The sequence below is a fragment of the Schistocerca gregaria genome, chromosome 2, assembly GCF_023897955.1.
Source record: "Schistocerca gregaria isolate iqSchGreg1 chromosome 2, iqSchGreg1.2, whole genome shotgun sequence".
NCBI lineage: Eukaryota > Metazoa > Arthropoda > Insecta > Orthoptera > Acrididae > Schistocerca > Schistocerca gregaria.
The window spans coordinates 739,437,673-739,451,306 of record NC_064921.1 but is presented as its reverse complement, the minus strand read 5'-3'; the positions used below and the strand labels follow the sequence as shown (position 1 = coordinate 739,451,306).

The 13,634-nt window shown below is 46.5% G+C and overlaps 1 protein-coding gene across 1 annotated transcript in view; it reads right to left on the bottom strand.

The window, feature by feature from the left end:
- LOC126336420 (elastase-1-like) overlaps window positions 1-7,942 on the bottom strand; it is a 50,798-nt gene extending 42,856 nt beyond the window's left edge. Inside the window, exon 1 of the mRNA XM_050000112.1 lies at window positions 7,865-7,942. Coding sequence (XP_049856069.1) covers window positions 7,865-7,909 — 45 coding nt within the window. The 5' untranslated portion in view covers window positions 7,910-7,942. The remainder of the gene's footprint in view (window positions 1-7,864) is intronic.
- Between the last annotated feature and the right edge of the window lie 5,692 nt (window positions 7,943-13,634).

The following is a 13,634-nucleotide window of genomic DNA, read 5'->3' as shown; positions in this document are numbered from 1 at the left end:
GACTAACAGATAGAGTCGTTCACGAAGGCGGTTTGTATATATGTATATACAATTTAATATCGCTACACCAAGCATGTCGTCCGTCTGTACATACTTAGCTTAACCTGCACGAAGCCAGGGCAGGGAGTTAGTAGTGTATCTAGGGACAGGGTGAATCAGCTATTCTGTTCATCTCGAATATTTCCGGAACAGTTCTGTTTTCGCCCAGATGAATTGTCAAAAACTAATTAACGACGGGTAGTCTCTTCTCATGGCTACATTAATTATAGAGATATCAGTATCAACATAGCTTTTTGAAATGTAACTATGGTAATATCTGTTGCTAGTATCGTATTTCTAAAAGAGACGAATTCAACAGCCATTCACTCTTCAAAACCGGATAAGAGTCTCATAGGAATTATGGTATTTAGAAGTTAGGATCTATCTGTTTTGAATATGAAACCGGTTCTGTCCTATGTGGAAGTTTCATACCCAAATAAGGAAATATGCTACGTCAGATAAGGCGAAAACAGAGTGCGGCACTGACAGAGGTATAAAAGAGTCAGAGAGTAAATGTAGCTTCCATTATGTCTGCGTCGCTCACATGTATCGTGAGCTAGTTAGTCTAGTAAAACTAATATCTTTCACAAACGAAGAGAAACTAAAACTACGTATGGTACGTCTTAGTATGCAGAAGGAACTCAAGTTGTACGCACAAAGGTATCTCGACAAACGGTGTACGGTGCCCAAGAATGACAAATCGCCAAATGTGAAAAAAAAAGAAAGCCGGCACCGAGCGGAGAAAACGCATTGGATGTAATGCCAACTGTTGCTCACAATACACATATGAGCTCAAGAAAAATTGCGAATGTTCTGGAATAAATCTGCCCAACGTTTATCTAGCCAACAACCTCCACCCGAGGCAAGTGTTACTTCACATCAGCGGGATTACAGAAGACGCTTGGAATTCTGTCTCTCAGTTGTGACGCATCAGTGCAACACGTTCTTTCTCCAAACAACTCCTCGTATCCAAGATGCTGCGACTACAAATCAAGTGAATCTGAATGTAAGAAATGTGCGTCACTGAGATTCAGAAAACATGCACTGCCTAAGACAGGTTGAGCAGAAGAGGCAGTAAAGTATGCACATTTGGTGCGGTGTTTTTGGAGACTAAGTGATTTGTCATTATTTCAGCAAAAAAGCCTTAACGTCTCAAAGAAACGTGCAATTTTTTATCGAAGTCTGATAGCTTTTCTAGAGGGCGTACCACTTAAAATGCGTAGCTGTATGTGTATCAGCGCGATGGCTCGCTGCTAGCCTTTGGCTAGAAAAGCGCTCACCAGAACCTTTCCTGGTCGCTATAAAGTACGTCAAAGCATTATCAGTTGGGCTTCACGTTTGCGTGGTTCGACCCCACTGGACTTTTTTTCTCTGTGACTAACTCAAAGAAGTCAGTGCGCAAATTATGACGACCCAAGGGAATTTGCAACATAAGTGTTGCAGCGTGTAAAATGGTGCCGAAAGAATCTCTTTTGTCTGTTGAAAGGTTCTCCCACTAGCTATTGGAAGTGTGTATTAGAGAAGACAGTGATCATTTCAAATATATGATGACATACATGGCATTTTAAGGAAGACATTATGACCACATTATTTCCAGAATTCCCTTTTTTTTTTTTGCAATGCGAGTGTGTACCCTGACATTAAACTCATTATTATCAGTCTTCTTATTTCCATTACCCTTTTTAAAAAAACCTATTCAATTCGTGACGAGCACTTTTCTTTCTAAGCACTGGCAGAAATAATACACTGTGGAGAAATAGGGAATTTAAAACCACGCATTGGCGCAAAGGTTGATGCCTAAGATATTTGTACTATCATCTCCCGTTATCTCCTAAACGCACACCTCGGAAGTTTTACCACGACCCGTCTGTCGAGCGCTGTTGGCAAGGGGGGAGGGGGGGGGGTGCACTCAGCTCTTGTGAGACAAACTGAGGAGCTACTTGACTGCGATGTAGCGGGTCCGGCTCGGAAACTGAGATGCGGCCGGGAGAGCGGTGTCCAGTGACGGCTCTGGCCCGAAGATGACACGGCAGCCGGTCGGTCACGGTTGGGCCTTCATGCCCTGTTTGGGCGGAGTTTAGTTTAGTTTTAGAGTTCTAACCGCATAACTCCAACTCAGGGAGCAAAGCGTGGTGCTCAGTGGTTAGCACACTGGACTCGCATTCGGGCGGAAAACAGTTCAAACCCGCGTCCGGCCATCCCGTTTTAAGTTCTCCGTAATTTCCTTAAATCGCTTCACGCAAAGGCCTGGATGGTTCCCTTGACATGGCACGGATGACTTTCTTCCCGAATCCCATGAGACCGATGGCCGCGTTGTTTGATGCCCTCCCCTTAACCAACCAACCAACAAATCCAACTTATGCGTCAATGCACAGCAGTCTGATGTAGTCAGGGCTATAGGGATTTGTGCCAATTTGATTTGGCGACCTGCTTTCCTGCTGCAAAAGCTGTCACACGAGAGGTAGCGGTAATTCGTGAAATATGTGTTGAATTACTTGCTATACACTGATGAGCCAAAACATTGTGACACCTGCTTAATAGCTTGTTTGCCCGTCTTTGGAACGAAGTACATAACTGATTCTGCGTATCAGCGATCCGACAGTTTGTTGGTAGGTTCGTGGAGGTACGTGGCATTAGATGTCTGCGCACAGGTTATGCAATCCGCGTACAAGACGGGCAGCTGATTGGTGTATGCAGCAATGACGCCCGATAACAAACCAGATGGGTTCCGTAGGATTTACGTCAGGCCAATTTGATCGCCGAGGCATCATCGTGAGTTCACTATAATGCTCCTCAAACCACTGTAGCACGGTTCTGGCTCCGAGACACGGACAATTATACGCTGAAAGGTGACATCACCGTCAGGGAAGACATCAAGCAGGAAGGGATGCAGGTGGTTCGCAGCTCAAAAATGTTCAAATGTGTGTGAAATCTTATGGGACTTAACTGCTAAGGTCATCAGTCCTAAGCTTACACACTACTTAACCAAAATGAACCTAAGCACAAACACACACACCCATGCCCGAAGGAGGACTCGAACCTCCGCCCGCCGGGACCAGCCGCACTGTCCATGACTGCAGCTCCTTAGACCGCTCGGCTAATCCCACGCGGCGGTTCGCAGCTGTCAGCGTGTCTTCGATTACTGTCACAGGTCCCAAACACGCGCAGGAAAATGTCTTCCATAGCATAATACTGCGTCCGTGGCGCGTTCACCTCCATGACGGCGTTTATGGAGACGACCATTGACCTAGTGTAGCAAAAATATGATTGACCAGAAGAGCGGACACAATTTCCATTGATCGACGGTAGAATCCCGATCAGCCTTTGCACACTGCAATCGCAGTTGACGATGTCATTGGATCAACATGTGAACACGAAGGGGTGATCTACTACGGAGCTCCATGTTCCGGGATATACGATGGACAGTGTGGTCCGAAACACTGAGTGGAGCAGCATTGTGCCCTTTCAGCAGATATGCCACAGTGCAGACAAACCTCTGCACCCTATATTCTGCGAAGAGTCGTAGACGTGCAAACATCTAGCGCCGAGTAGTAGTTTTACTGTCCTACATTTTTCCGCAGATGCGTTCGTGAACTTTCGACCAGAGTCGCCGTTTTTGACATACCCGTTCACAGGCTCTGCGTGATAATAATCTCTCTTTTGTCAAAGTCTTTTATCTCAATGGATTTCCCCGTTTGCAGCCCATATCTTCGCTAGGGTGATCCCTGGTCCGTACCTGCTCCGCTTACGTATTTTTGCTACCACGTCTCGTGCCCGCAACGTCACCAGGCGTCATCCAACGTCGCGGTGGGTAGTGGCGTAATGTTTTGGCTGATCACTGTATGCTAATTCACATCACAATCAGTAAAATATGGATGCGTTCGTCTAAGCTTGTCACTTCATCACAGGCCGTTTGAGTACCAATTGCGACATAAGTGTTATGGACTTCGTATCAGAATAAATGTTGTATTTCTTAAGTTCTTCGGCAACAGCCCCTTCGGTATATTCAATCCACTAGATACTTTGATTCATCTGCTCAATTACGTCTGGCTTATACGATTCGAGCATAACTATTGAATTTTTATTTGCATTGCAAAAATAGACGTGTTTTCGGCATTTGGTCTTAGTCATCATTCTCTACATATATCGGGTGTCCCTCCTAAGAGTTTTTCGGCAGATGTTTGCAATTTCGCTTTGCAAGATAACTACTCATCACGTCCTTCATGCGACGTCCAGTGTCGATGGAAAGCATTGGTTCGTTTCCCTTGACAAATAATATTTTTTAAGCGGAAATTTTCGTTCGCGTAGAGTAATTCCTAATTATGCTAGTACGATATTCGTTTTATCGATATGTATTAACAGGAACATTAAGCCACAATGAATAACCAGTGCTCCAGTAGCGATTGGTAGCAGTCATTGCAGACCAGGGCGGTGCTGGTTATTCTGTCTGTTTCAATGTTCCTGTTAATACATATCGATAAAACGAATATCGCGCTAGAATATTTTGGAACTGCTGTATCGAATTGGGGCGTAAAACTCCGCTTTAAAATCGTTTTATTTGTAACAAGAATACGCAGAAGAGAATTAACACTATCATCACTTACCGTGGTCGCAGTTTGAACAGAAAAAGAAAAAAAAATTGTTCTTTCGAGGCAATAATTAAAACTTAGTGACTAGCTCCCGTAAATATTCAGACCTCCAATGGCGCTTCCTTAGGGCACCATAGACGATAGTTCCGACAGTGTGGTACAGTGCCGAGCGTCTTTCAGAATCAACGCAGATGGGATGTTTCCGTTCACCTATGAGGGGCAGTCAAATGAAAACCGAACACCCGCCACAACGGGTCCATTGGATGTTCCCATCGAAAAGTGATCACCACACGAGTTAAGACATTTACCCCACTGAGAGACGAGACGAGCAATTCTTGTTCGTAAAACGCGACAGGCCTCTGATGGATCCACAACTGCAACAACTTTGTCGTCCGACTAAAAACGGATGTCAACGCTTGTTTTTCTTCAGATCGCCAAAGATATGAAAGTCACCTAGCGAAAGATCCGGGCTGTACAGAGGATGTTGAATTATTTCCCAGCCAAATCGCTGAAGCGTAGCCTTCGTCCGATTGGCTGTGTAGATGCCGGTGTTATCGTGTAATTGGATGATTCCGTCCGATGGCCAAGGGCAAACGGTGGCACCAACAGCGGAAACATACCACATCTCCCCAGCCACAGAAATCCAAAGACGTTTACACAGGTCTCGGTAAGGTCATGATGACCTCCTTCTTCGACTGTAGATGCCCTCTGCTCGTCGACTTTCTCGAGTGTGGAACCACATTCAATGCACAGCCCTATGAAGAAACTTTTCAGAAACTGCGACGCGTCATAAAGTGAAAACACCCAGGAATGCAGTCCCACGGAATCATTCTGTTGCAATATAACGCCCAGCCCTATAGTGCCAGTCGAACGAAGGCTATGCTTCAGCGGTTTGGTTGGGAAACTCTGCAATATCCTCCGTACAGTACGGATTTTTCACCGTGTGACTTTCACATCTTTAACTACCCGACTTCGTTCTACAAAACAGGAAGGACTCGTGTCGTCTTCTAGCGGGATAAATGTCTTAACGCGTGTGGTGATTATTTTTGTGTGGAACCATTCCATGTACACATTGTGGCGGGTGTTCGGTTATACACTGATCAGTCAGAACACTGCGACCATCGATCCACTATCGATATAAACCAGTCCAGGATCTAGCAGCGTTACCTGTCGAGGAATGACTGCTAGTTAGACACACGCGCGGTGCATGAGGTATCACTGAGCGTGCTCTCCTTGAGTAGAATAGGGAACGTGCACGATCTCTCCGAGTTTGACTGAGGGCAGAATTTGATGGCCCACAACTCGGCACAAGCATTTCAGAAACTGCAAGAGGTTCAGTGTTCGAGGTGTGTTGTGGTGATTGTCTTCAACACTTGACGAAACCAAGGTGAAACCACGTGCAGACCTGGTGGATTGGGCGCCCAGCCCTCTCTACTCGTATCGGACGTCGTAGGCTGCGCAGACTGGTAAAACAGGACAGTCGACAAACTGTGGCGGAACTAGCAGCAGGCTTTAATGCTGGGCAGAGTACAGGTGTGTATGAAAACTCTGTCCGTTGTATACTACTAACGATGGGCCTATGCAGCCGACGATCAATGCACGTACCAATGTTAACACAACGATACAACTGAAATGGGCACGTGACCATCGCCACTGAACATTGGCACAGTGGTAGAGCGTTGCACGGTCTGATGAATCTCAATACCTTCTTCATCATGCCGATGGGTGGGCGCGAATCCGTCGCCTTCCAGGCGAACTGTTCCTTGACACCTGTATTGCAGCCTGGAGACAAGCTGACAGCCGCTCCATTATGCTCTGGGGAACATTCACGTGAGCGTCCATCGGTCCATTGGGGCTCTTGCAAGGCACCATGACAGCCAAGGAGTATCGTATATTGGTTGCAGACCACGTATACCCCTTCAAGATGATCATGTTTCCCCGACGACAGTGGCATTTTCAAAGAGATAATGTGCACCATCACATAAGACCAGGAATGTGATGGAGTGTTTCGAAGAACGCAGTGGCGAGTTCCAATTGATGTGCTGTCGCCCCAGCTCGCCAGATCCAACACATTTGGGATGTGATCGAACGTAGCGTCAGAGCTCTTCGTCCCTCCCCGGAATTTACGGCAATTAAGTGACTTGTGTGTGCAGGTGTGGTGCCAACTCCCTCCAGCGACCTAGCAAGCCCTCATTACTTCCATCCGTGCCAAAGCTGGAAATAATGACTATTAGGTAGGTGGTCATAATGTTGTGGCTGATCAATGTACATCTACTGTTGGCGAGATATCGTAGAACAATGCAAGCGCTGTTCCACATGAATGTTTTTCCCTAAATCCGTGATGATTGTTCGACAGAAGCTCGTTTTGCTCATGTACATCATATTATTAGAACATTATCTAGCATCTTGCAACACTCGAATATCAGCGATATTCGTCTGGTATTTTCTTCATTTGGTCTTTTATGTCTTTTCTAAATGTGGTTTATTTGTGCTTTCCTTCAGTCACTCGGAACTGTTAGCTTCGCGAGAGATTAATCCACTGTTGCTCATATTGCTTTCTTTTATGTCTTTATTCACTTCTGTGGCTGAACGGTCAGTGCGGCTAAGTCTCAGACGGAGAAATGGCCAATACCGTCAATGAGGCAGTTCAGATTCGTGCGGGAAACTGAGGAGCCACTCAAAGATATGTCGGCTCCGGTCGGCCTTTTCAACAAGTGTGTAGACTACCACGTAATACCAAGCAATATTGCGTAATGCAGGGGCTGACGCAAAGGCCCGTCAGTAGGCCCTGATTGTACATACACCAAGAAATAAGGTCTTATCACCTTCTGTTTAACAAAAACTAAACTTCCGAAATCTTTAAGAAGATCCTGATTGTCGTACATTGTTGTGGCATATATTGTGTGCAATAATCGGGTGAAATCTAAATCACCAGTACTCTCGTCGACGCAGAAGTTACTCCAGCTTCGTGAGCAACAACTCGGACAAGAGTCTGGATGTTTGCCGCGTGGCTGCACGAGTTTTATAGCGAATGTGGTGTTTAAAAATTATTTAAAGACGTTAACAGTAAGAACAGAAACGTAAATGTACTAGAACAAAAAAAAGGGGAATTTTCCTTAAGGGTGCCAACCTATAAAGTGAGGTACAACACGATATTCTGGTACCAATTCACTTTAACCGCAATGTTATGGAAACGGTACTAGTTTCCGAGGTACCGCAGTAGTACGTCTACTTACAGCCGCCGCCACCAGCAGAGCCGCAGTCACACACAGGCGCAGCATCTTTCCTGGAAAAGCCTCAACAGATCCGCCCGGTCGCCAGGACCGGTTCTTATATCACGCACACGCTTATCATCAGCTGCACAGATTCCACGCTAAAAGCTGCCATCCGAAATGACAGCAGCTTCGTATGATTGGCAGGTGTTAAAGGTCTATTGAAGATTCTTGGTACTACTTGTAATGATTGACGTCAAATTAAAAACGCTTCTGTAAACGGCCGATTGCTGGTGCTTCAGGTGTTACGCACATTGGGACATAAATCACTGAGAAATGCTTAAGCGGCATGATACATTTCACTCAGAAAAATGTTAACGTTGCATATTCCACTGTATTCACATATTTAAGTAGAGGTGAGGGATATCTTTTCAATTCTTCATATCCTGAAAACATGGAAACATTATTTCACTTTTCATAGCCAGTTGTGCAGCATTGAACACTGCTTAATTTTTCAGCAGGTAAATAGTTATGGTACTTAGCTTCCCACTGGACTGCTCCAGCTTGACCTTTAACACTGTTCTACGCAGTATCATCCTCAATGTCTACACCAACAATTTCTTACCTCTTACACATCAGTCTAGTTCCACGATTTCGTCATGACTCGTTACTTACCTTTAACTGCCAAGAAACTTTTTGGAATAGAAGCGAGGCAAGGTAAGTTTATTGTCTTAACGTCTTTAATGTAGACTATCAGCCTGTGAACTAGCTGTTGTGGTTAGCGCCGCTGCTAGAGCAACCACGCCGAACAACAAAAAAGTTGCACATGTCTCGTCGGTAACAATTTTTCTCGATCTTCTATCTCTATCCACAAACACACTAAAAAAAATAATAAAATAAAAATCCGACGTCGCGGTGGTCTCGCGGTTCTAGGCGCGCAGTCTGGAACCGTGCGACTGCTACGGTCGCAGGTTCGAATCCTGCCTCGGGCATGGATGTGTGTGATGTCCTTATGTTAGTTAGGTTTAAGTAGTTCTAAGTTCTAGGGGACTGATGACCACAGCAGTTGAGTCCCATAGTGCTCAGAGCCATTTGAACCAAAAAGCCGACGCACCACAAAGGCACGAAGGAATTATCTGAATGGAACGGAAATCGGTACAAGTGATATACACTCCTGGAAATTGAAATAAGAACACCGTGAATTCATTGTCCCAGGAAGGGGAAACTTTATTGACACATTCCTGGGGTCAGATACATCACATGATCACACTGACAGAACCACAGGCACATAGACACAGGCAACAGAGCATGCACAATGTCGGCACTAGTACAGTGTATATCCACCTTTCGCAGCAATGCAGGCTGCTATTCTCCCATGGAGACGATCGTAGAGATGCTGGATGTAGTCCTGTGGAACGGCTTGCCATGCCATTTCCACCTGGCGCCTCAGTTGGACCAGCGTTCGTGCTGGACGTGCAGACCGCGTGAGACGACGCTTCATCCAGTCCCAAACATGCTCAATGGGGGACAGATCCGGAGATCTTGCTGGCCAGGGTAGTTGACTTACACCTTCTAGAGCACGTTGGGTGGCACGGGATACATGCGGACGTGCATTGTCCTGTTGGAACAGCAAGTTCCCTTGCCGGTCTAGGAATGGTAGAACGATGGGTTCGATGACGGTTTGGATGTACCGTGCACTATTCAGTGTCCCCTCGACGATCAGCAGAGGTGTACGGCCAGTGTAGGAGATCGCTCCCCACACCATGATGCCGGATGTTGGCCCTGTGTGCCTCGGTCGTATGCAGTCCTGATTGTGGCGCTCACCTGCACGGCGCCAAACACGCATACGACCATCATTGGCACCAAGGCAGAAGCGACTCTCATCGCTGAAGACGACACGTCTCCATTCGTCCCTCCATTCACGCCTGTCGCGACACCACTGGAGGCGGGCTGCACGATGTTGGGGCGTGAGCGGAAGACGGTGTAACGGTGTGCGGGACCGTAGCCCAGCTTCATGGAGACGGTTGCGAATGGTCCTCGCCGATACCCCAGGAGCAACAGTGTCCCTAATTTGCTGGGAAGTGGCGGTGCGGTCCCCTACGGCACTGCGTAGGATCCTACGGTCTTGGCGTGCATCCGTGCGTCGCTGCGGTCCGGTCCCAGGTCGACGGGCACGTGCACCTTCCGCCGACCACTGGCGACAACATCGATGTACTGTGGAGACCTCACGCCCCACGTGTTGAGCAATTCGGCGGTACATCCACCCGGCCTCCCGCATGCCCACTATACGCCCTCGCTCAGTCCGTCAACTGCACATACGGTTCACGTCCACGCTGTCGTGGCATGCTACCAGTGTTAAAGACTGCGATGGAGCTCCGTATGCCACGGCAAACTGGGTGACACTGACGGCGGCGGTGCACAAATGCTGCGCAGCTAGCGCCATTCGACGGCCAACACCGCGGTTCCTGGTGTGTCCGCTGTGCCGTGCGTGAGATCGTTGCTTGTACAGCCCTCTCGCAGTGTCTGGAGCAAGTATGGTGGGTCTGACACACCGGTGTCAATGTGTCCTTTTTTCCATTTCCAGGAGTGTACATATACAGACAAACAACTGATTTTATTTATGTAATCGTATGGCTAGGGCCCCCAGCCGGACAGACCATTCGCCGGGTGCCGGTCTTTCATTTGACGCCACTTCCGCGACCTGCAGTCGATGGGGATGAAAGGATGATGATGAGGACAGCACAACACCCAGTCCGTGGGCGGAGAAAATTCCCCGACCCAGCTGGGAATCGAACCCCGGACCAGTCACGCTGACCATTCATCTACTGGGGGCGGACAAGCAAATGATTACAGTTTCAGAAAAAATTAATGATTTATTCAAGAGAAAGAGCTTCACATTTGAGCAACTTGATAATGCGTTGGTCCACCTTTGCCCCTTACGCAAGCAGTGATTCGGGTTCGCATTGACTAGAGTTGTTGGATGTCTTCCTGAGGGATATCGTGCCAAATTATGTCCAATTGGCGCTTTAGATCATCAGCATCCCGAACTCGTTGGAAGTCCTTGTCCATAATGCTCTACACTTTCTCAATTGGGAAGAGCTCTGAGGAATCTCTGGCCCAGGTAGGCTTTGGGAAACACGAAAACATGCAGTAGGAACTTCACCGTGTGCGGAAGATCATTATCTTGCTGAAATGTAGGCTGAAGATGGCTTGCCCCGAAGGGCGACAGAATGGGCGGTAGAATATCGTCGACTTGCCGCTGTGCTGTAAGGGTACCGCAAATGATAACCAATAGGGCCCGGCTTTGGAATGAAATGGCACCCTAGACTATCACACCTGGTTGTTGGGTATTATGGCGAACAACAATCTGGTTGCCGGTAGGAGTGGCTGTGCGGTTCTAGGGGCTACAGTCTGGAGCCGAGCGACCGCTACGTTTGCAGATACGAATCCTGCCTCGGGCATGGATGTGTGTGATGTCCTTAGGTTCGTTAGGTTTAATTAGTTCTAAGTTCTAGGCGACTGATGACCTCAGAATTTAAGTCGCATAGTGCTCAGAGCCATTTTTTGAACAATCTGGTTGGTATCCCACTGGTCTCCGGGGCATCTCTAGACACGTCTTCGCTTGTCACCGCGGATCAGTTCGAAGCGTGACTCATCACTTAAGGCAATTCTACTCGAGTTAATGAGAATGATCAGCAAAGACATATCTGGAGAGACCCCAGCAGCGGCGGGATATCAACATGACTGTCTCATGCTATACTGCCTGACAATCAGAGGTGTTGGTCTGGTGTGCCATATTTTCATATGAGGACCCTCTTAGCTCTCATCCGCGGCATCCTTACAGCAAAGTGGTACGTTGACGATATTCTACGCCCCATTCTGTTGCCCCTCACGGCAAGCGATCCTGGTCTTACATTTCAGCACATACTGAGAGCTTCTACTACTTGTCTTCGTTCTTGCCAAACCTAGCTTTGGCAGCAAGGTCGCCCAACCTCTCCCCAATTAAGTTTGGAGTATTATGCATATGGCCCTTCTTCCAGTTCAGACGCGTAACTGAATATTCACTTCTGACCCCTTACATTTCGTCCAGTCCCCTATTCGCAGGAGATACCACTGCACTGGCTGTCTTCTAAGTCTAGTAAAGCATCTTTCAGCCAATTTAACATTTAATGTACATATACATATCAAATCCTTCCTTGATCATCAGAGAATACGTTTTTGAATTTTCGATAAAACGCCCTGCCATTCTGAAAAGGTTCGGAACTGGATTAATAAAAACAGAGAAAACTTAATGTGTTGGTTCCAATAAATAAATGTCGTGTGTCTAGGGCCTGCCGTCGAGTAGACCGTTCGCCACTTCGGCGACTTGCGCTTCGATGGGGATGAAATGATAATGATTAGGACAAGACAACACTCAGTCCTTGAGCAGAGAAAATCTCCGACCCAGCCGGGAATCGAACCCAGGCCCTTAGGATGGATATTCTGTCACGCTGACCACTCAGCTACCGGGGGCGGACGGTGATTTCAATGATTCACGTGTTTTACGTAGTCATCCAGTCCCCCCCCCCCCCCCCCTCCTCAACTGAGTACAATGCAGACAACGTCCATACAACCATCTGAAAAAAACACGCAGTTCACGTGTCCCATTGGCATAGATGTCGGTTATATCGTCAAAACGTTGACCTTTCGTGTGAATTTCTGCACTTCGTCGTTTTGTAGTAGTTTAATATTGATAACACCAAATCTCATTGCCTGTGATTTTTTTCCAGGTAAGAACTGGTCATGTTTTCCATTTCAATAAAGTCGCGGCAGGTGTCCACGAATCGTTGTTTCAGGTCGGGAGTCAAGCTGAGCTGTATAAACATGGCAAATGCTTTTACCTTTTTTTTTCAAAACGTTCTGCAGAAGCTCTTAAACATTTGATTTACAAATGTTATTCCTTGGTGATTTTTGACTCAACAGCGTCGTTATATTGCAGCCGCTCGTCCACAACTTAACACTGCCTGCTCACAACTGACTGATCGAATGCTCATCTGTTGTTTGCAGTTGTTAGTTCAAGTCGCCACCGTAGCTAATGTGCTGACGTTGCTTATACGCCAGCAATAAAGTCACTCTCAGAACTTGTTAGATGAGCATTGTATCGCCTTTTGTTACAATGTCCACTACTCTTTTGTTATCTCTTAGACTTCTTCCCAACTTACCCTACTAACACGTCATACATCCTGTTGCATCTACCTCCCTAATGTGCTCAGGCTTCCTGAGAATGAATTCCTCATGACATCCACTCATTGGTACACTGTACACACATTAAATGTTAGCTTGGTTTCCTTTCTATCTGACAGCAATTTTTCACATCCATAGATTCAGTTGAGACAACTATAACATAAGAGAATTTCTTCTCATCATTTTTTCTTGAAAAAGGGAATTCACCAGCATGTGGTTATCTCGAGGCCTACATTTTCGATGGATACATTTTACCTTTAACACAATGAAATGCCTTGCATGCTGTATTCGTTCTGAGTTGGTAACTGCTGACTTTTCATCCTAAATGAGCAACTTGACGCCACAAGGTCCTCTCAACATTCTTTTTCTTCTTCTTCATTCTCTGTCCTCCCCTCTTCCTTTTTCTCTTCCGTTTTACTCTTCTCCTCTTTCCTCCACTCCCCTTCATCATCTTCCGCACCATATTTTTAGTTATTTACATGTTCCATAGATCATTTGAACGACTTTTTTACAGTAGAATGAAAGGAGCTGTCCAGTTATTGGGCAGATGATAAAAAAAATTGTTTCTGCA